Here is a 20329-nt window from a genome sequence, read left to right as displayed (position 1 = left end):
GGTTTTGGCTCCATCGAGGTTTTGGCTCCGTCGAGGTTTTGCCTCCATCGAGGTTTTGGCTCCGTCGAGGTTTTGGCTCCGTCGAGGTTTTGCCTCCGTCGAGGTTTCGGCTCCGTCGAGGTTTCGGCTCCATCGAGGTTTTGGCTCCGTCGAGGTTTCGGCTCCATCAAGGTTTTGGCTCCGTCGAGGTTTTGGCTCCATCGAGGTTTTGGCTCCATCGAGGTTTTGGCTCCGTCGAGGTTTTGGCTCCATCGAGGTTTTGGCTCCATCGAGGTTTTGGCTCCATCAAGGTTTTGGCTCCATCGAGGTTTTGGCTCCGTCGAGGTTTTGCCTCCATCGAGGTTTTGGCTCCATCGAGGTTTTGGCTCCGTCGAGGTTTTGGCTCCGTCGAGGTTTTGGCTCCGTCGAGGTTTTGCCTCCGTCGAGGTTTCGGCTCCGTCGAGGTTTCGGCTCCGTCGAGGTTTCGGCTCCATCGAGGTTTTGGCTCCATCAAGGTTTTGGCTCCATCGAGGTTTTGGCTCCGTCGAGGTTTTGGCTCCGTCAAGGTTTCGGCTCCGTCGAGGTTTCGGCTCCATCGAGGTTTTGGCTCCGTCGAGGTTTTGGCTCCATCAAGGTTTTGGCTCCGTCGAGGTTTTGGCTCCATCAAGGTTTTGGCTCCATCAAGGTTTCGGCTCCATCAAGCTTTTGGCTCCATCAAGGTTTTGGCTCCACCAAACCCTCCAGAGAAGGAGATGGATGAGATTCCCCCCCCATTGGGACCTTCTGCGTCCCAACGGATCTCATGGCTGGAGACCACCACAGCCCTTACAACACGAGCCGCCCCGCGCAGCTGAGATGCCCCCTCCCATGAAGGCTGTGGAGACCTCGCCGAGGGAAGGACCATCCCCTGCCGCAGGAGAACACACAGAGCTCTAATACACATCCCACCGTTCCTTCATGGGTGTGGGGGTGGCCTCTTGAACCCCTCTGGTCTGCGGCCAGGTCTTTCTGACAGGTCCAAAACTGGGTGATCTCACCCACCCTGGGTGCTCGACACCACCCAGGACTTGGGGACACCTCACCTTGGTGGCCATCGCCCAGGGCTTTGAAGACATCGTGGCCCCAAAGGCCTAGAAGACCCATCTGGACTTTATTTCTCCCACCCATCCTGGTGGATCTCCAGGGTTTTTGGTGGAAACACCATAAAGAATAAATCAGACTTGCCCCATGCTTCTTGGGGTCGAGCGCCAGCCCCAAAACCCCACTGAGCTCCTTCTCCCTGCCCAATTTTGGGGTCATCCGTGGGGTGCTGCTGCCTGACACCCACCACCATCACACCAGGAGAGGCGTCTCCTGCTTCCTCCATCCTCGGTGGGAAAGCCGGAGCTCCTCTTCCCACCCCAAAACAGGCTCAGGTATGGACCTGCTGGTGACGGAGGAGGGAGGAGCTCTCACTGAAGCTCTTCCCACACCTCAAGCAGGTGAAGGGCTTCTCCATGTGGGTCTTCTGGTGCTGGTGGAGATGAGAGAGGCATCCAAAACCCCTCCCACACTGGGGGCACCTGTAGGGCTTCTCCCCAGTGTGGACACACCGGTGGGTGATGAGGTTGGAGCTATCATTGAAGCTCTTCCTGCACTCAGGGCACCCACAGGGTCTCTCTCTGGTGTGGACCCACTGGTGGATGAGAAGGTTGGACCTCTGGTTGAAGCTCTTCCCGCAGTCGGGACGCCCGTAGGGTGGCTCGTGGGTAGGGGTACGTTGGTGGGCGCTGAGGTTGGAGCTGCGCCCGAAGCTCTTCCCACACTCAGGACACTTGTAGGGCTTCTCACCAGTGTGGATGTGCCAGTGGGTGGCCAAGGATGATCCACACGGAAAACTTCTCCCGCCCTCCCTACAGACGTCGGCATCTGCCATGGAACCCCCTACGCGCACACGGTCCCCCACCCCACCACCCCTCACCCCCTTCCCAGCCCCATTTCCCAGCCCCGTGTTGTCCTATCCCGCGTCCTCTTCGGCACGTCTCCGTCCTCTCACCACCTCCATCCTCCCCGTCATCCGTGGTCCCGCCACCTGCAAGGACAGACGTGCTGACGCAGGATCCCACAGTGTGCTGGGGTTTGGTGGGACGTCCCCAGCGGCTGAAGACCTGGAGACGACCACTCCGGCTCAGTTAAGGTCTTCTAGACCCACATCCATGTCCTTGAGCATCTCCAAGGGCAGACCAACTCCAGGAAGCCTCTTCCAACCTTCTCCCATCATGGAAGCTGGAAGGGACCCATAAGTCCTTCTTCCAACCTCTCAAGTTCAAAGGGACCCATAAGGATCATCGTGTCCAACCCCCCGCAGGAGGGCAGCACCCCCCCAGAAAATAAGCTTTTTTTTAATGATTTAAGCAAGATTTTGTATTTTTTTCCCTTTTGTCCAAATTTCAACGGAAAAAGGGGGGGGAAAAAACCTAAAAGGAGCTTCATAATTTCCCACCTTGGGACTTGGTGGAGCTCAAGGGTTTCTTCTTGTTGGGGGGGGTCCCCCCACGCTTTGGGGACCCCCCGGGCTCAGCCCCCACCCCACATTTTACCCTTTTTTTTAACGATCCCACAAAATAATCTGCCCCGATTCCCGTAGGAAATTCGGTATTTCCATGGAAAGCGAGGAAAAAAAAAGGGGGGGGGGGGGTACGACACGCACCCCACATCCCCACCCACCGGCTCCAGCGCCCCGGGGATGCTCGGGGGTGGGGGGCAGCGGATGCCTGGATGCCGCCCCCCCCCTCCCCGGTTCCCGGAGCCTGTTGCAGGCCGGGTCGGTGTGGAAGGACACAGGAAAGGGCTGCCCCAGTCAGGAGGAAGAGGAGGGAGAGGTCGGAGCCGGCAGGTACCGGGGGAGGTGCGGGGGCGGCCCCGGGGAGGCTCCGCCCGGGCCCGGGGATGTTCCCGGGAGGGGGCGGCGGGGGGTACCGGGGGTGCCCGGCTCAGTCCCAGGGATGCTTTTCCCAGTCCCGAGGTGGCTTTTCCCAGTCCCGAGGAGGCTTTTCCCGGTCCCGAGGTGGCTTTTCCCGGTCCCGAGGAGGCTTTTCCCCATCCCGAGGTGGCTTTTCCCCATCCCGAGGTGGCTTTTCCCAGTCCCGAGGAGGCTTTTCCCAGTCCCGAGGAGGCTTTTCCCGGTCCCGAGGAGGCTTTTCCCGGTCTCAAGGAGGCTTTTCCCGGTCCCGAGGAGGCTTTTCCCCGTCCCGAGGTGGCTTTTCCCCGTCCCGAGGAGGCTTTTCCCCGTCCCGAGGAGGCTTTTCCCCGTCCCGAGGTGGCTTTTCCCGGTCCCGAGGAGGCTTTTCCCGGTCCCGAGGTGGCTTTTCCCGGTCCCGAGGTGGCTTTTCCCCGTCCCGAGGAGGCTTTTCCCGGTCCCGAGGAGGCTTTTCCCAGTCCCGAGGTGGCTCTGCTGGGGCCTAGGGTGCTCAGCTCCGTCCTGAGGATGCTCTACTTGCTCCCAGAGATGTTTTTCCCACTCCCAGAGATGTTTTTCCCGCTCCCAGAGATGTTTTTCCCATCTCAGGGATGCTCTGCTGGATCCCAGGGATGCTCAGCTCAGACCCAGGGATGCCCCGCTGGGTACCGGGGCTGCTTTTCCCAGTCCAGGGGAGGCTCTGCTGGATCCCAGGGATGTTCTGCTCGGTTCCAGGGATGTTTTTCCCAGTCCCAGTGATGCTTTTCCCAGTGCCAAGGATGCTCCACTGGATCCCAGGGATGTTCTGCTCGGTTCCAGGGATGCCCCACTGGGTTCTGGCGTGCTTGGCTGGGTCCCAGGGATGCTTTTCCTGGTCCCGAGAAGGCTCAGCCCAGTCCTTGAGGATCCTTTTCCCGCTCCCAGAGATGTTTTTCCCATCTCGGGGCTGCTCTGCTGGGTCCCAGGGTTGCTCTGCCTGATCCCAGGGATGCTTTTCCCCACCCCAGAGCTGCCCCGCTGGGTCCTGGGATGCTTTGTGCTGCCTCAAGGACGCCCTGCTTAGCCCCAGGGCCGCCCTGGTCACGACATATTAGGGGAGCTGAGCCCCCCACCCGCAATACCAGGCACCATCCCAGCTCTGAATCGCATATAGAGCCCCCCCCCAGCCTCAGCATTTCCCTCCCGTGGGCTTCAGCGCCCCACTTCCCTCCCAGATCACTTTAGGAACGGGTGAAACGGCTCCCGAGCCCTTCCAGGAGGACAATTTGCCCGTTAAAAGATCACACCCGGTTAACACACGACTGCATTTATCCCTCCAGGGTCTCAACGGGGACCCCCCCGAGGGACCTCGCATCCTCCTGCCCGTCCCTGGATCCCTCCGGGTCGGTGTTTTACGGGAATCACAGGGACCGACGGAGGCGTTTGCTGTTTCAGGGGCTGGAGGAGGACGGGCTTTCGCCGGCCGTGCAGGAGAACAGCGAGGCATCGGTCTCGCCGGCTGAGCGGGTCCACGTGTGTGTCCCCCCCCATCCTGCAAACACCTATTAAATTCCCCCTTCCCACGGTGCCCCACTCAAGCATCAGGGAGCCCTCGCTGCCTCCCAAAATCCCTGCATCCCTCCTTGCCTTCCCAAATCCCCCCACCCCTCCCCACATCCCCCAGCCCTCACCTCCTTCCCAAATCCCCCCATCCTTCCCTGCCCTCCCAAGTCCTCCATCCCTCCCCAAATCCCCTCCATCCCACTCTGCCTTCCCAAATCCCCCCGTCCACCCCCAAATCCCCATCCTCCATCCCTCCCTGTGCTCCCAAAATCCCTCCACCCCTCCCCAAATTCCCTCCATCCCACTCTGTCCTCATCCCAAATCCATCCCATCCCTCCTTGCCTTCCCAAATCCTCACATTCCTCCCCAAACTGCCCCCATCCTTCTCTGCCCTCATCCCAAATTTCCCCATCCCTCTCCACCTTCCCACATCCCCCATCCCTCCCTGTTCTCCCAAAATCCCTCCACCCCTCCCCAAATCCCCTCCATCCCTCCCTGCCCTCATCCCAAAATCCCTCCATCCCTCCCCAACTCCCCAGATCCCTTCCATCCCTCTCTGTCCTCATCCCAAATACGTCCCGTCCTTCATTGCCTCCCCAAACCCCCCCATTCCTCCCCAAATCCTCCCATTCCTCCCCAAATCCCCCCATTCCTCCCCAAACCCCCCCATTCCTCCCCAAGTCCTCCCATTCCTCCCCAAACCCCCCCATTCCTCCCCAAGTCCTCCCATTCCTCCCCAAGTCCTCCCATTCCTCCCCAAACCCCCCCATTCCTCCCCAAGTCCTCCCATTCCTCCCCAAACCCCCCCATTCCTCCCCAAGTCCTCCCATTCCTCCCCAAGTCCTCCCATTCCTCCCCAAACCCCCCCATTCCTCCCCAAGTCCTCCCATTCCTCCCCAAATCCTCCCATTCCTCCCCAAATCCCCCCATTCCTCCCCAAGTCCTCCCATTCCTCCCCAAACCCCCCCATTCCTCCCCAAGTCCTCCCATTCCTCCCCAAGTCCTCCCATTCCTCCCCAAACCCCCCCATTCCTCCCCAAACCCCCCCATTCCTCCCCAAACCCCCCCATTCCTCCCCAAACCCCCCCATTCCTCCCCAAACCCTCCCATTCCTCCCCCAAATCCCCCCATTCCTCCCCAAATCCCCCCATTCCTCCCCAAATCCCCCCATTCCTCCCCAAACCCCCCCATTCCTCCCCAAACCCCCCCATTCCTCCCCAAGACCTCCCATTCCTCCCCAAACCCTCCCATTCCTCCCCCAAATCCCCCCATTCATCCCCAAACCCCCCCATTCCTCCCCAAACCCCCCCATTCCTCCCCAAACCCCCCCATTCCTCCCCCAAATCCCCCCATTCCTCCCCAAGTCCTCCCATTCCTCCCCCAAATCCTCCCATTCCTCCCCAAACCCCCCATTCCTCCCCCAAACCCCCCCATTCCTCCCCAAACCCCCCCATTCCTCCCCAAGTCCTCCCATTCCTCCCCCAAGTCCTCCCATTCCTCCCCAAACCCCCCCATTCCTCCCCAAACCCCCCCATTCCTCCCCAAACCCTCCCATTCCTCCCCAAACCCTCCCATTCCTCCCCCAAATCCTCCCATTCCTCCCCCAAATCCTCCCATTCCTCCCCCAAATCCTCCCATTCCTCCCCCAAACCCCCCCATTCCTCCCCAAACCCCCCCATTCCTCCCCAAACCCCCCCATTCCTCCCCAAACCCCCCCATTCCTCCCCAAGACCTCCCATTCCTCCCCCAAGTCCTCCCATTCCTCCCCAAGACCTCCCATTCCTCCCCAAACCCCCCCATTCCTCCCCCAAGTCCTCCCATTCCTCCCCAAATCCTCCCATTCCTCCCCCAAATCCTCCCATTCCTCCCCAAGTCCCCCCATTCCTCCCCCAAATCCCCCCATCCCTCTCTGCCTTCCCACAACCCCCGTCCATCTCTGTCCTCATCCCAAATCCGTCCCATCCCTCTTTGCCTCCCCAAATCCTCGTATTCCTCCCCAAATCCTCCCCAAATCCCCCCAAATCCTTGTATTCCTCCCCAAATCCCCCCAAATCCTCCCCAAATCCCCCCAAATCCCCCCCAAATCCCCCATCCCTCCCCACCCTCACCCCGAATTTCCCAGCAGGGAAAGCACCCGCCAGCGTTGGGAGGAGCAGAACCGCACCGAACCATCAGGAAAATCCCCCGGGAACGGATTCAGCTCCTCCCCTCCTCCCCAAAAAGGGGTTCAACACCCTGGAAGACCCGATCCCGAGGGATAAGAGGAGATTTTTATGCCCCGAATGCGGGAAAAGCTTGGTTTAAGCATCAGCGGCTCCACGAGGCAGCCGGGGAAGGGAAGGGTTTAGGGTGACGTTCGGTTTGTCGGGAAAAGCAGGCGGAGGAGGGGGAATTGCCCCCGTCGCTGCTGGAAAAATATAGGGGGGGGCTGGTAGGAAAACCAGGGGGGCTGGCACCAAAAAAGGGGGGCTGGCACCAAAAATAGTGGGGTTGATACCAAAAATGAGGGGGTTGACCACCAAAAAAAGGGGTCTGACCTCAACTAAAGGGGTCTGACCTCAACTAAAGGGGTCTGACCTCAACTAAAGGGGTCTGACCTCAACTAAAGGGGGTCTGGCACCAAAACCAGGGGGTCTGGCACCAAAACCAGGGGGTCTGGCACCAAAAATAGTGGGGTTGATACCAAAAACAAGGGGTCTGATCTCAAATAAAGGGGGTCTGACACCAGAAAAGGGGGTCTGACACCAAAACCAGGGGGGCTGGCACCAAAAATAGTGGGGTTGATACCAAAAACAAGGGGTCTGATCTCAAATAAAGGGGGTCTGACACCAGAAAAGGGGGTCTGACACCAAAAAAGGGGGTCTGACACCAAAAAAGGGGGTCTGACACCAAAAAAGGGGGTCTGACACCAAAAACAAGGGGTCTGACCACCAAAAACAAGGGGTCTGACCACCAAAAAAAGGGGGTCTGGCACCAAAACCAGGGGGTCTGACACCAAAAATAGTGGGGTTGATACCAAAACCAGGGGGTCTGACCACCAAAAAAAGGGGTCTGATCTCAAATAAAGGGGTCTGACCTCAAATAAAGGGGTCTCATCTCAAATAAAGGGGGTCTGGCACCAAAACCAGGGGGTCTGACACCAAAAATAGTGGGGTTGATACCAAAAACAAGGGGTCTGATCTCAAATAAAGGGGTCTCATCTCAAATAAAGGGGGTCTGACACCAAAACCAGGGGGTCTGACACTAAAAAAGGGGGGCTGACACCCAAAACCGGGGGGTCTGGCAGCAAAAATAGTGGGGTTGATACCAAAACCATGGGTTGACCACCAAAAAAGGGGTCTGACCTCAAATAAAGGGGGTCTGACCCCCCAAAAGGGGGTCTGACCTCAAATAAAGGGGGTCTAAATCCAAAAATAGTGGGGTTGGCCCCCCAAAAAGGAGGTCTGACCTCGAAAAAAGGGGGGGGTTGACCCCAAAAATGAGACTGACCTCAAAAAAAGGGGGGTTGACCTGAAAAGAAGGGGGCTGACCCCAAAAAGAGGGGATTGGTCTCCCAAAAAGGGGGTCTGAGCCCAAAAAACAGGGGGGTTGACACCAAAAAAAGGGGGTCTGACCTCCCCAAAGGGGGTCTTGACCCCCAAAAAAGGAGGGACAGCAATGGGACCCCCCCAATCCCTTTGGGTGTCAGCAATGGGACCCCCACATCCACCCCCGCCACCCCGCCATGTTTTGGGGTGGGGGCAGCAATGGGACCCCCAAATCCCTTTGGGTGCCAGCGATGGGACCCCCACATCCCTTGGGGTGATGGGCACCCACCCCACTGTGTTTTGGGGTTGGGGGGCCAATGAGGGGACCCCCAAATCCTCTGGGGTGCTGCCACATCCACCCCCCGCCACAAACCCCAGGGAACCCCAAATCTGGGGGAGCCCCCCAGTCCCTTGAGCCCCCCCACCCCAAGCAAAGTCCAGGCACTGAACCCTATTTTCCCCTATTTTCCCCCAAAATTTCCTATTTTCCCTCCAATCCTTTGAGCTGGTTCTGAAACGCCGGGTAAAACCCAAAGGGAAGAGCCTGAGCAGCCCTTTGCACCCCCCAAAATAGCTTGATTTACCCCAAAATGCAACACACCCTCCCACCCCCAAGTCCGGAGGAAATATGTATTATTTAAAAATCGAGTAAATGGGTAAATTAAACTGATTAAAATCGACCCTTTGGGGAATTAGAAGGGAATTTTGATACTCAAAAACCAGGTGTGATTTTTTTCCAGTCATTAATAAGGAAATTTTAGGGCGTGAATATTAAGGTAATTACTAATAATAGTGATTTTTATTCCTGTTAATAATACCTGGGGTTATTGACTTGGTTTTTCAAGCTCCAAGGACTCGATCCCGTCCCCGTGACGGATTTATTTAAAACCTCGGGAAGCAAAAATCGCCGCCGCAGAGCCGCGACGACCCCCTTGCCGAAGCCGTCACCCCACCGCGAGGCTTCGAGCTGGGGTGTCGTCGTCGGGAGGGGTTTGGGGGGTTTATTTTGGGGGGTACCCGGGGTGAAACTGAGGGAATAAAACCACGTGGAAGGGGAGGGGGAGGGATAAATTTTACTCACCAGAAAATACACTCCAACCGCCCCCCAACCCCCCCCCCGGGGCTGCCTCGAACACGCGTGGTTCTCATCACAGCCCCGGCACGGCCGCGGCCCCCCTCACCCCGCACCCCAAAACAGCTACGGGGGCCCCCCCCCCCACCCCCACCGTTAGTGCAATTTGGCTTCTGCCTCACCTTTTGCTGGAAAAAGGGGGAAAATAACCCCCAATAATATGAAAATGGGGGGGTGGGCACTGGGGTGAAAGGAGGGGGGCACCCCCACCCCCCCCACCCCCCCATGAGTGTTTTAGGGGTGCAGCTCCTTGCGCCGAGGAGGGGCCGCGACTTATCGGCTTCGCCCACCCAGCCGCTCGCTGCCAACACCCAACGGGCAGCTCCACTCCGTAGCCCAACGCCGGGCACGGCTCCCACCGACGCCCCCCGCCCCACGCACACACACTTCAGCCAACGAATTCGGAGGGGTGAACCCCCCCCCCCCCCCAAAACCCCCAAATTTTGGTCCCCAACAGCGTCATCTTTGTCAATAAGGGGCTTCCAAGCGTCGCCCCGTCGGCTCCGTCCTCCCCCCAACCCTGCAGCGGGAGATAATGGCAGCACCCGCTGACCCCGCGCCATCTTTTTGGGGTTCCCCAAGGAGGGGGAGAAGCTACTGGGGGGACTCGGGGGTGGGGGGGGGGGCGTGGTTAAAGGCTGATGCTTCGGTGATGTTTGAAGTGACCCTGCCCTCCCCGGCGTTGCTCCCGTTCCTCCAGCTCGTCGCTGTTGAGGCTGGTAGCGTCCGACAAGCCCAATAAATGTTCGACCGAGTCGAACTTCTGCAGGTCGGAGGCGATAGTTTGAAGGCTGAGCACCGAAAGCGTGTCGGCTGGGGGGCATTCGGCCCCCAAATGTGTCCCTCCTGTCACCCCCACCTCGGTACCGGCGTGTTGGGGACTGGCTTCGGCTCCCACGGGCGAAGCTCGACGAACGATGAGGCGTTGGAGGCGTCGAGCGTGGATCTGCTCGCTGATCTGTTCCAGGTTCCTCAGGGCCACCGAGTAACGCGTTTTGGCTTGCGACACCAACCGCTCCAGCGCCGTCACCTTGGCCTTGTGCTCCTACGGGGAGGACAGGAGGTGGCATCAGCCACCACGGTCATCGCAGCGCTCCCAAAAGGCAGGGCAGACCCCACCAGGCTCCTTCTCCCCGCCCCCAACGATCCGCCTCACCCTGAAAACTGCCAGAAAGCAGCAGGATCCTCCCCAAAATGGGATTCCTGTGCTCCCCACCAGCCTGAGGCGGCCCCCGCCGTAAGTGGCGGAGCTGCGTGCGTCCCGGTACCTCGAGGATCTGGTTGAACTGGGCTTTCAGCTCGAAATAAGGCTTGCTCTTAACGATGACGCGTTTGAGGGACTTCTGGAGGGCCTGGACCTTGGCTTCGGCCTGCTGACACAGCTGGGTGACGCGTTGGTGCTCCCGCTCGCTCCGCAGCCGCTCTTCCTCCGCCTCGTTTACCTGGCGACGCCCCAAAACCCCTTCAGAAGCGGGACCCCCGCCTCACCCCTATCATCCCCCAACCTCTCCAGGCCCCATCCCACCCTCCCTGGGGGACGAAGACCACCCCATCCCCGCCCCGTACTTTGCAAGTAGCGTGGTTGAGCATCTCCTGCCAGGTGGGATCCAAGCGGTTTTTGTCGGCCATGACCCCCTGCTCCGCCACGAAGACCATCTCGCGAGCGGCGTTGTGCATGCTGACGGCTCGCTCGTACCGCAGCGCCGCTTTCTGCGTCTCCTGTTGAGCCTGGGCGGCGAGCGGGGAGGGGATTACAACGCCGTCGAAGGGAGGGTGACATTCAAAAAGACCCCCACCCATCGATCTGCACCCCCTGGGGGATGCCGGTACCTCCTTGGCGAGGCGCCGGGCTTCGTAGTAGGGTCGAGCTTTCTCGATGCAGTTGCCCAACTGGGAGCCCTGGGCGTTGAGTTTCCTGGCGGACTCGGAAAGGATGCGGCGATACGCGGTACGGGCTTCCTGGAAGCCAGGGGTAAAGAACATCTCATCCCCGTGTCTTCCTGGGGTCCGTCCCCATCGCACCCAGGGGAGACCCCCACCGCAGCGGGGTTTTCCCACCCGACCGTCCCACCAAGCCCAAATCCCAGCAGGGAACAGCGTGAAGGCGACCAGTTAAGGGCCAGGGGGGACCAGTTAAGGGCCAGGAACAAGGCATGGGGGACCCAGTTAAGGGCCAGGAACAAGGACTGGGGGGACCCAGTTAAGGGCCAGGAACAAGGACTGGGGGGACCCAGTTAAGGGCCGGGGGGGGACCCAGTTAAGGGCCAGGAACAAGGACTGGGGGACCCAGTTAAGGGCCGGGGGGGGACCCAGTTAAGGGCCGGGGGGGGGACAAGGACTGGGGGACCCAGTTAAGGGCCAGGAACAAGGACTGGGGGACCCAGTTAAGGGCCAGGAACAAGGACTGGGGGACCCAGTTAAGGGCCAGGAACAAGGACTGGGGGACCCAGTTAAGGGCCAGGAACAAGGACTGGGGGACCCAGTTAAGGGCCGGGAGGGGGACCCAGTTAAGGGCCGGGGGTGACAAGGACTGGGGGACCCAGTTAAGGGCCAGGGGGGGGACCCAGTTAAGGGCCGGGGGTGACAAGGACTGGGAGACCAGTTAAGGGCCGGGGGGGGACCCAGTTAAGGGCCGGGGGTGACAAGGACTGGGAGACCAGTTAAGGGCCAGGGGACCCAGTTAAGGGCCAGGAACAAGGACTGGGGGACCCAGTCAAGGGCCAGGGGACCCAGTCAAGGGCCAGGAACAAGGACTGGGGGACCCAGTCAAGGGCCAGGAACAAGGACTGGGGGACCCAGTCAAGGGCCAGGAACAAGGACTGGGGGACCCAGTCAAGGGCCGGGGGGGACCCAGTTAAGGGCCAGGAACAAGGACTGGGAGACCAGTTAAGGGCCAGGGGACACAGTTAAGGATCAGAAACAAGGACTGGGGGACAAGGACCTGGGGGACCAGTTAAGGATTGGCAGACCAGCTAAGGATTGGAGTGACAAAGACCGGGAGACCAGTTAAGGGCTGGGGGACCCAGTTAAAGACCAGGGATACCAGTTAGGGATCAGAAAGAAGGACTGGCAGAGCAGCTAAGGGCTGGTGGACGACGACTGGGACGTAGTTAAGGACCAGGAACAAGGATTGGGGGACCGGTTAAGGGCTGGGGGACGCAATTAAGGGCCGGGGAGCAAGGACTGGGGGACCAGTTAAGGACTGGGGAGCAGCTCACATCCAGCTGGAGCTCCACCCGGTTGATCTCCTCGTTGGCCTGGTTGAGATGCTCCAGCTCCTCCTGGGGAAGGGAGAAGCCAAAGACGGGGTGAGGGAAAAGAAACACAACCCCCAAATCTGCTGTTTCCCCCCGCCAAAAAACAGGGGAACCAGGTAAAACACCCTCCCTGCACCCAGCCCTCACCTGTATCCTGGGGTCCAGCTCTTCCTCCTCCTCCTCCTCCTCCTCTCCTACCACTTTAGGGGGTGTCCTGGCGTCCTCGCCGTCACACGGCCCCCCTGAAACGGCCGCCCCCGCCTCATCCTCCTCCGCCCCCGGGGGGACCCCCAGCTGCCCGGGAGGCGTCCGACGTCCGTCCCCTCCGTCTGTCCCCCAAACCAGCCTCTCGTCCACGTCTCCCATGGCGGGATCCCCCCCAACGCGGGTGACGTCGGGGTACGCTTCGCTTCAGGGGGGGGCCAGCATTTTAACGGGGGGGCCATTCAGCGCCAGCCCACCCCGCGCAGAGCAAGGGGCCCTATTTCATTTTGGGGGTGAATCAGATGGGGAGGGGGCGGCGAGTGAAGCCCCCACCCCAACAGAGACACACACACCCACCCCCCGCTGGGGACGATGACGTGGGCTCTGGGAGCGGCCGAGACAGGTGGGGGGGGGGCTGAAAAACAACCGGGAAAAGGTCAGCCCCCTCCTGCACCCCACAGGGTGCCCCCCACCCAAGTCCCTCTCCCTAGACCCCTCCAGTGCCCCCCCCAATGCGCTGCACCCCCAAATCCTTCTTATTTCCTCCCACATCCCTCCAATGCCACCCCACCATATCCCCCACCCCTCCAGTGATCCCTATATCCATCCAGTGACCCCCCACAAATGCCCCCCACCAGTCCACAGCCCCCATATCCTTCCAATGGCCCCCCCAATCCCTCTAATCTCCCCCCCACATCTAATGCCCCCCAAATGCCCCCCTGCACTGCCCCCCATACCCCAATACTCCCTATATCAAACCAGTGCCCCCCCATCCCTCCAGTACCCCCCAAACTCCCCCATCCCTGTAATAACCCCCCACATCCCTCCAGTCCCCCCCAAACTCCCCCCAATGCCCCCATTCCTATAATATCCCCCCACATCCCTCCAGTCCCCCCCAAACTCCCCCCCAATGCCCCATCCCTATAATATCCCCCCCACATCCCCCCAGTACCCCCCTAAATTCCCCCCCACCCCTCCAACGCCCCCCCCACTGCACTCCCCTCATAAACCAATGCCCCCCATCCCTTTTAATGCCCCCCCACACGCCCCCCACCCCTCCAATGACCACTATATTCCCCCACACCCCCCCCACCGCACTGACTCCCCCCGTCTCCGTCCTCCACGACCCCCCACGACCCCAACACCCCTCACCCCTCCTCCAAAGTTCCCCCTACCCTTGTCCCCCCCCCCTTTTTCCCCCTCTTTGCCCCCCCCCGAGGCGGGGCCGCGGCCTGTGTTTACCTCCAGCTCCTCCACAGCGCCTCCACGTCCCCCCCGCCCCGCCCCTCCGCGCCACCGGAACCGGAAGCGGCCTCCAGCACCCACTCCCGCCTTCCGCCTCCTTTTGCCGTACGCCATGGCGGCACCCAGCTCCCCGCCGCCTCCGTGGCCCACCCGGTCACCGGCGGCCTCAAGCCGGGCACGGAGGTATTACCGGTAATCAATAAACCGCCGCGCTCCGCCGGGTCCCGTTCTTCTTCAAGACGGGTCGAGGAAAAGGTAGCGGTGGAGGTCTAAGTGGGCGCCGCCATCTTGTTTTACGGCGCCGCCGCCGCGCCTCAAGATGGCGGCCGCCTCCTTTAAACCCCGTTAAACCGATTTGACCCCGTTTATAAAGTCGCCCCCGTTTATAACGTGGGGGGGGGTGGGTGTGTGTGTGTCCCCGTGGAAATTTAGGTCTTTAGTGGGGTTTGGGGGTGCTTGGGTGGGGCTCCCCGGGAAAGGGGGGGGGCGGTGAGGCTGAAATGGGGCCTATAGACACATATAGGCACTTATAGGTACATATAGACATGCTTAAACATATATAGACATGCTTAAACATATATAGACATGCGTACAAGCATGTACATATACACATAGACGCCCCTTGGCGTGTGCATATAGGCGCACACGTGTGCATGCACCCCTACAGACACCCAAACATATATACATCCCCCCCCTAAATGCATGAATATAGGGGCATAGGCAGATGTAGATGTATACGCACATGTATGTGCGCATATATATGTAGATATACACACATATATGCACACACACGCATATCTGCGCATATATATCCCCATACACCTGTATACACACATATACACATCCATACATGCATGTTTATGCATGTAGATGTACACACTTACACGCACAGATACACACGTATGCACATATAGACACACCCATACACGTGTAGGCACGTACATATGTGCGCACACATATATGCACACGTATACACACCCATCTACGTGTATACACATGCATCTACATGCACGTATGCACACGTATACACATGTGTACACACATATATGTGCACACACATATACACACGCACCATACATGCACACATATATGCCTATACACATACACACACACATATATACTCTACTATACGCATATATTCACACCCGTGCACACGTATGCACACGTATATGCACACACATACACGGGTATACGCATGCACACGCCCATACTCACCTATACACATGCATACACGTGCACACATATGCACACACGCATATACACACATATATACTCACCACTACACACGTATACATGTATATTCCCACCATATGCACATATACACACACATATGCACACACACCCCATGTATAGACACACACACAACCCCTATACATGTGTATAGGCACCCACACCTCCCATACACACCTATAGGCACCCCTATATGCACACCCACGGCCGCGCCCCCCCATGTATAGGCACCCACGGCCCCCATACACACCTATAGGCACCCCTATATGCACACCCACGGCCGCGCCCCCCCATGTATAGGCACCCACGCCCCCCATACACACCTATAGGCACCCCTATATGCACACCCACGGCCGCGCCCCCCCATGTATAGGCACCCACACCCCCCATACACACCTATAGGCACCCCTATATGCACACCCACGGCCGCGCCCCCCCATGTATAGGCACCCACGGCCCCCATACACACCTATAGGCACCCCTATATGCACACCCACGGCCGCGCCCCCCCATGTATAGGCACCCACGGCCCCCATACACACCTATAGGCGCCCCCACCCCCACCTCTTTCCTCCCCCCCCACCCCCACCCCCCACCCCAAAACCGGGGACCCCCCCCCCCACTCGTGACCGGGCTGCACGGCGTGGACAAGAGCATCGCCCCCCCCCCCCGCTGCAGGTACCGGGGGGGTGGGTGATGATGGGGGGTGTGGGGGGTCCCCCCGTTATTCCCGATGACCCCCACGCAGGGGGCAAGCACCCCAAAATTGGGGGGTGCGGGGTGGGGGGCCCGATTCGTGCGGGGGGGGGGGCGTGGCTGTGATCGGGGATCCCCAACTCGACCCGGGGGGGGTGGGGGGGTGGCTGTGTTGGGGGGGGGTCCCCGAATCATCCCGGTGGTGGAGGGGCTACAATGGGGGACCCCTGAACTCATTTCGGGGGACCCCAACTTATCCTGGGGGTGGGGGGCTGTGAGGGGGGACCCCCAAATCATCTCAGGGGTGGGGGGGGCTGCAATGGAGGACCCCAACTCCTTCCAGGGGTGGGGGGCTGTGAGGGGGGACCCCCAAATCATCTCAGGGGTGGGGGGCTGCGATGGGGGGGACCCCAACTCCTTCCAGGGGTGGGGGGCTGTGAGGGGGGACCCCCAAATCATCTCAGGGGTGGGGGGGGCTGCAATGGAGGACCCCAACTCCTTCCAGGGGTGGGGGGCTGTGAGGGGGGACCCCCAAATCATCTCAGGGGTGGGGGGGACTGCAATGGAGGACCCCAACTCCTTCCAGGGGTGGGGGGCTGTGAGGGGGGACCCCCAAATCATCTCAGGGGTGGGGGGGACTGCAATGGAGGACCCCAACTCCTTCCAGGGGTGGGGGGCTGTGAGGGGGGACCCCCAAATCATCTCAGGGGTGGGGGGCTGCGATGGGGGGGACCCCAACTCCTTCCAGGGGTGGGGGGCTGTGAGGGGGGACCCCCAAATCATCTCAGGGGTGGGGGGCTGCGATGGGGGGGACCCCAACTCCTTCCAGGGGTGGGGGGCTGTGAGGGGGGACCCCCAAATCATCTCAGGGGTGGGGGGCTGCGATGGGGGGGACCCCAACTCCTTCCAGGGGTGGGGGGCTGTGAGGGGGGACCCCCACATCATCTCAGGGGTGGGGGGCTGTGAGGGGGGACCCCCAACTCATCCCAGGGGTGGGGGGCTGTGAGGGGGGACCCCAACTCCTTCCAGGGGTGGGGGGCTGTGAGGGGGGACCCCCAAATCATCTCAGGGGTGGGGGGCTGTGATGGGGGGGACCCCAACTCGTCCCAGGGGTGGGGGTGGGGGAGGGCTGCAACAAGGGACCCCCCAAATCATCCCAGAGGTGGGGGTCTGTGATGGGGGACCCCAGATCAATCCAGGGGTGAGCGGTTGCGATGGGGGGACCCCCAAATCATCCCGGGGGTGGCAGAGACCCCCCGGCATTCCCTGATGACCCCCACCCTGCTGTTTTGGGGTGCCAGGGTAGCCCCTAAAGCCAGGGTAAGGATGGGGGGGGGGGGTCCAGCCCCATGGGTTCCCCCCTGCCTTTCACCTTGCACCCCGTTTTCTCCCAGAGAGGTTTGATGTGACCCCCTCCCACCCAACCCCCCCACATATGGAGCCGGGAAGGGACCCACCAGCCCCCCAAAACCAGGACATGGAGAAGAGGGGAGACCCCCCCACAGGTGCGGGTTTTTTGGGGGGGGGGGGCCTGCCATCACCCCCCCACACCACCCCCCCCATGGGGTCCTTCCCCTACACCGTTACCCCCCGCGACGGCTTATTTCGCAGGCACGGGGGGGACCCCCCGATCCACCGACCCCCCCCCCAACAACAGAACCCAAACTGGGGGGGTTTGGGGGTGCCCCACGGACGCCCCTATGGATGCTACGAGCGCGGGAAAGGTTTCGGCAGCAGTTTGGCTTTATTGACCCACCGGCGGATCCATACGGGCGAGAAACCCTATAGGTGCCCCGAATGCGGGAAGGGTTTCACCCAACGCTCCAACTTGGCGACCCACCAACGCATCCATAGGGGGGGAACGACCCTATAGGTGCCCCGGCTGCGGGAAGGGTTTCACCCAACGCTCCAACTTGGCGACCCACCAACGCATCCATAGGGGGGAACGACCCTATAGATGTCCCGGCTGCGGGAAGGGTTTCACCCAACGCTCCAACTTGGCGACCCACCAACGCATCCATAGGGGGGGAACGACCCTATAGATGTCCCGGCTGCGGGAAGGGTTTCACCCAACGCTCCAACTTGGCGACCCACCAACGCATCCATAGGGGGGGAACGACCCTATAGATGTCCCGGCTGCGGGAAGGGTTTCACCCAACGCTCCAACTTGGCGACCCACCAACGCATCCATAGGGGGGGAACGACCCTATAGATGTCCCGGCTGCGGGAAGGGTTTCACCCAACGCTCCAACTTGGCGACCCACCAACGCATCCATAGGGGGGGAACGACCCTATAGATGTCCCGGCTGCGGGAAGGGTTTCACCCAACGCTCCAACTTGGCGACCCACCAACGCATCCATAGGGGGGGAACGACCCTATAGATGTCCCGGCTGCGGGAAGGGTTTCACCCAACGCTCCAACTTGGCGACCCACCAACGCATCCATAGGGGGGAACGACCCTATAGATGTCCCGGCTGCGGGAAGGGTTTCACCCAACGCTCCAACTTGGCGACCCACCAACGCATCCATAGGGGGGGAACGACCCTATAGATGTCCCGGCTGCGGGAAGGGTTTCACCCAACGCTCCAACTTGGCGACCCACCAACGCATCCATAGGGGGGAACGACCCTATAGATGTCCCGGCTGCGGGAAGGGTTTCACCCAACGCTCCAACTTGGCGACCCACCAACGCATCCATAGGGGGGGAACGACCCTATAGATGTCCCGGCTGCGGGAAGGGTTTCACCCAACGCTCCAACTTGGCGACCCACCAACGCATCCATAGGGGGGGAACGACCCTATAGATGTCCCGGCTGCGGGAAGGGTTTCACCCAACGCTCCAACTTGGCGACCCACCAACGCATCCATAGGGGGGGAACGACCCTATAGATGTCCCGGCTGCGGGAAGGGTTTCACCCAACGCTCCAACTTGGCGACCCACCAACGCATCCATAGGGGGGAACGACCCTATAGATGTCCCGGCTGCGGGAAGGGTTTCACCCAACGCTCCAACTTGGCGACCCACCAACGCATCCATAGGGGGGGAACGACCCTATAGATGTCCCGGCTGCGGGAAGGGTTTCACCCAACGCTCCAACTTGGCGACCCACCAACGCATCCATAGGGGGGGAACGACCCTATAGATGTCCCGGCTGCGGGAAGGGTTTCACCCAACGCTCCAACTTGGCGACCCACCAACGCATCCATAGGGGGGGAACGACCCTATAGATGTCCCGGCTGCGGGAAGGGTTTCACCCAACGCTCCAACTTGGCGACCCACCAACGCATCCATAGGGGGGGAACGACCCTATAGATGTCCCGGCTGCGGGAAGGGTTTCACCCAACGCTCCAACTTGGCGACCCACCAACGCATCCATAGGGGGGGAACGACCCTATAGATGTCCCGGCTGCGGGAAGGGTTTCACCCAACGCTCCAACTGGGCGACCCACCAACGCATCCATAGGGGGGGAACGACCCTATAGATGTCCCGGCTGCGGGAAGGGTTTCACCCAACGCTCCAACTTGGCGACCCACCAACGCATCCATAGGGGGGGAACGACCCTATAGATGTCCCGGCTGCGGGAAGAGTTTTTACCGGAGGTCGGATCTCGTCCGGCATCACCGGACGCACGTCGGTGACCGCCGAAAATGAAGGGGGTGGTGGTGGTCAAGGTCAAGGTCATGGTCAAGGTCAAGGTCATGGTCATGGTCATGGTCAAGGTCACCCCGTTTTCCAAGCTCCCCGCCAGCAGAAATGGCGGCGGCTCAGGAATCCCTTCGCTTCCCACCCAATATTTTCATCTTAATATTTTTTTTTCCCAAGCGTTTTTAGGTTTGTTTTTACCAAAATAAGGCAAAATAAAGACTTTCTCACGCTGACGCCCACCTCAAGGGACAACGGGGATGTGGCACGATGGGACCCCGACTATTTTTCTCGGGGAGGGGGGAAATCGCCCACCCGGAGCATTTTAGGGTGATTTTGTGAGGGGGGTTTAAAACCTGCACTGGAGGAAATGTGGCTAAAAGGTGGGATTGAGTCATTTTGAGGTTAAAAAACCCACCCCTTTCTCCTCTAGGATGCTGGTTTAGGGAGATTTAGACCCAAAAAATTGGTCTCTCTCTTCCCGTCGTGGCGGGGGCTGGAAAAATGGGGGGGGCGGGGGGGTAACCTGGGGTTTGATACTGTTTTGGGGTTATTTTATATTAATATAATTCAATATAATAATATAATATCAATATAATTCAATAAAACTATATCCAGGGGAAACAAATCGATCCCTCTCGGATTTTGGGGTGCCGAGTGATGGAGAAACCCTTGGGTGCTGGGAGGTTGGGACACCCCCCCCCCAAATACCCACCCTGGGCCCACCCTGGGGGTAGGCTGGGACCCCCACTCCCAAAATACACCCCCTGGGGAGAGGTTGGGACCCCCCCCAAAATACCCACCCTGGAGGGAGCTTGGGGACCCCCCCCAAAATACCCACCCTGGGGGGAGGTTGGGACCCCCCACAAAATACCCACCCTGGAGGGAGTTTGGGGACCCCCCCCAAAAATACCCACCCTGGGGGGAGGTTGGG

The 20329-nt window shown here is 60.2% G+C and overlaps 2 protein-coding genes and 1 pseudogene across 2 annotated transcripts; 1 reads left to right on the top strand and 2 right to left on the bottom strand.

The window, feature by feature from the left end:
• Window positions 1–658: 658 nt before the first annotated feature.
• LOC135317645 (zinc finger protein 239-like) lies at window positions 659–1897 on the bottom strand. The gene has a single exon (XM_064474073.1). It carries the CDS (start codon window positions 1892–1894, stop codon window positions 1391–1393), a length of 504 nt encoding a protein of 167 aa, XP_064330143.1. The 5' UTR covers window positions 1895–1897; the 3' UTR covers window positions 659–1390.
• A 6860-nt stretch (window positions 1898–8757) lies between these two features.
• Window positions 8758–13874, bottom strand: SH3BP5L (SH3 binding domain protein 5 like). The gene is made up of 7 exons (XM_064474023.1): window positions 13822–13874; window positions 12523–12994; window positions 12337–12399; window positions 10949–11077; window positions 10685–10846; window positions 10387–10560; window positions 8758–10163 (listed from the first exon to the last, which is right to left on the bottom strand). The coding sequence occupies exons 2-7, from the start codon at window positions 12739–12741 to the stop codon at window positions 9750–9752; spliced, it is 1161 nt and encodes a 386-aa protein (XP_064330093.1). The 5' UTR covers window positions 12742–12994; window positions 13822–13874; the 3' UTR covers window positions 8758–9749.
• Window positions 12952–19346, top strand: LOC135317514 (zinc finger protein 665-like; annotated as a pseudogene).
• Window positions 19347–20329: the final 983 nt, after the last annotated feature.

Source organism: Phalacrocorax carbo, chromosome 26 (genome assembly GCF_963921805.1).
Source record: "Phalacrocorax carbo chromosome 26, bPhaCar2.1, whole genome shotgun sequence".
NCBI lineage: Eukaryota > Metazoa > Chordata > Aves > Suliformes > Phalacrocoracidae > Phalacrocorax > Phalacrocorax carbo.
This window is presented reverse-complemented; position numbering and strand designations above follow the sequence as displayed.

What these genes read in the sequence shown, in the direction of transcription:
- LOC135317645 (XM_064474073.1), bottom strand. Translation starts at nt 1,894, where the DNA reads ATGGCAGATGCCGACGTCTGTAGGGAGGGCGGGAGAAGTTTTCCGTGT.
- SH3BP5L (XM_064474023.1), bottom strand. Translation starts at nt 12,741, where the DNA reads ATGGGAGACGTGGACGAGAGGCTGGTTTGGGGGACAGACGGAGGGGAC. An exon ending in CCCGGCGCCTCGCCAAGGAG is followed by an intron (nt 10,847 to 10,948) that starts GTACCGGCATCC and finishes CTCGCCGCCCAG; the next exon opens with GCTCAACAGGAGACGCAGAA. An exon ending in AGTTCAACCAGATCCTCGAG is followed by an intron (nt 10,164 to 10,386) that starts GTACCGGGACGC and finishes TCCTCCCCGTAG; the next exon opens with GAGCACAAGGCCAAGGTGAC.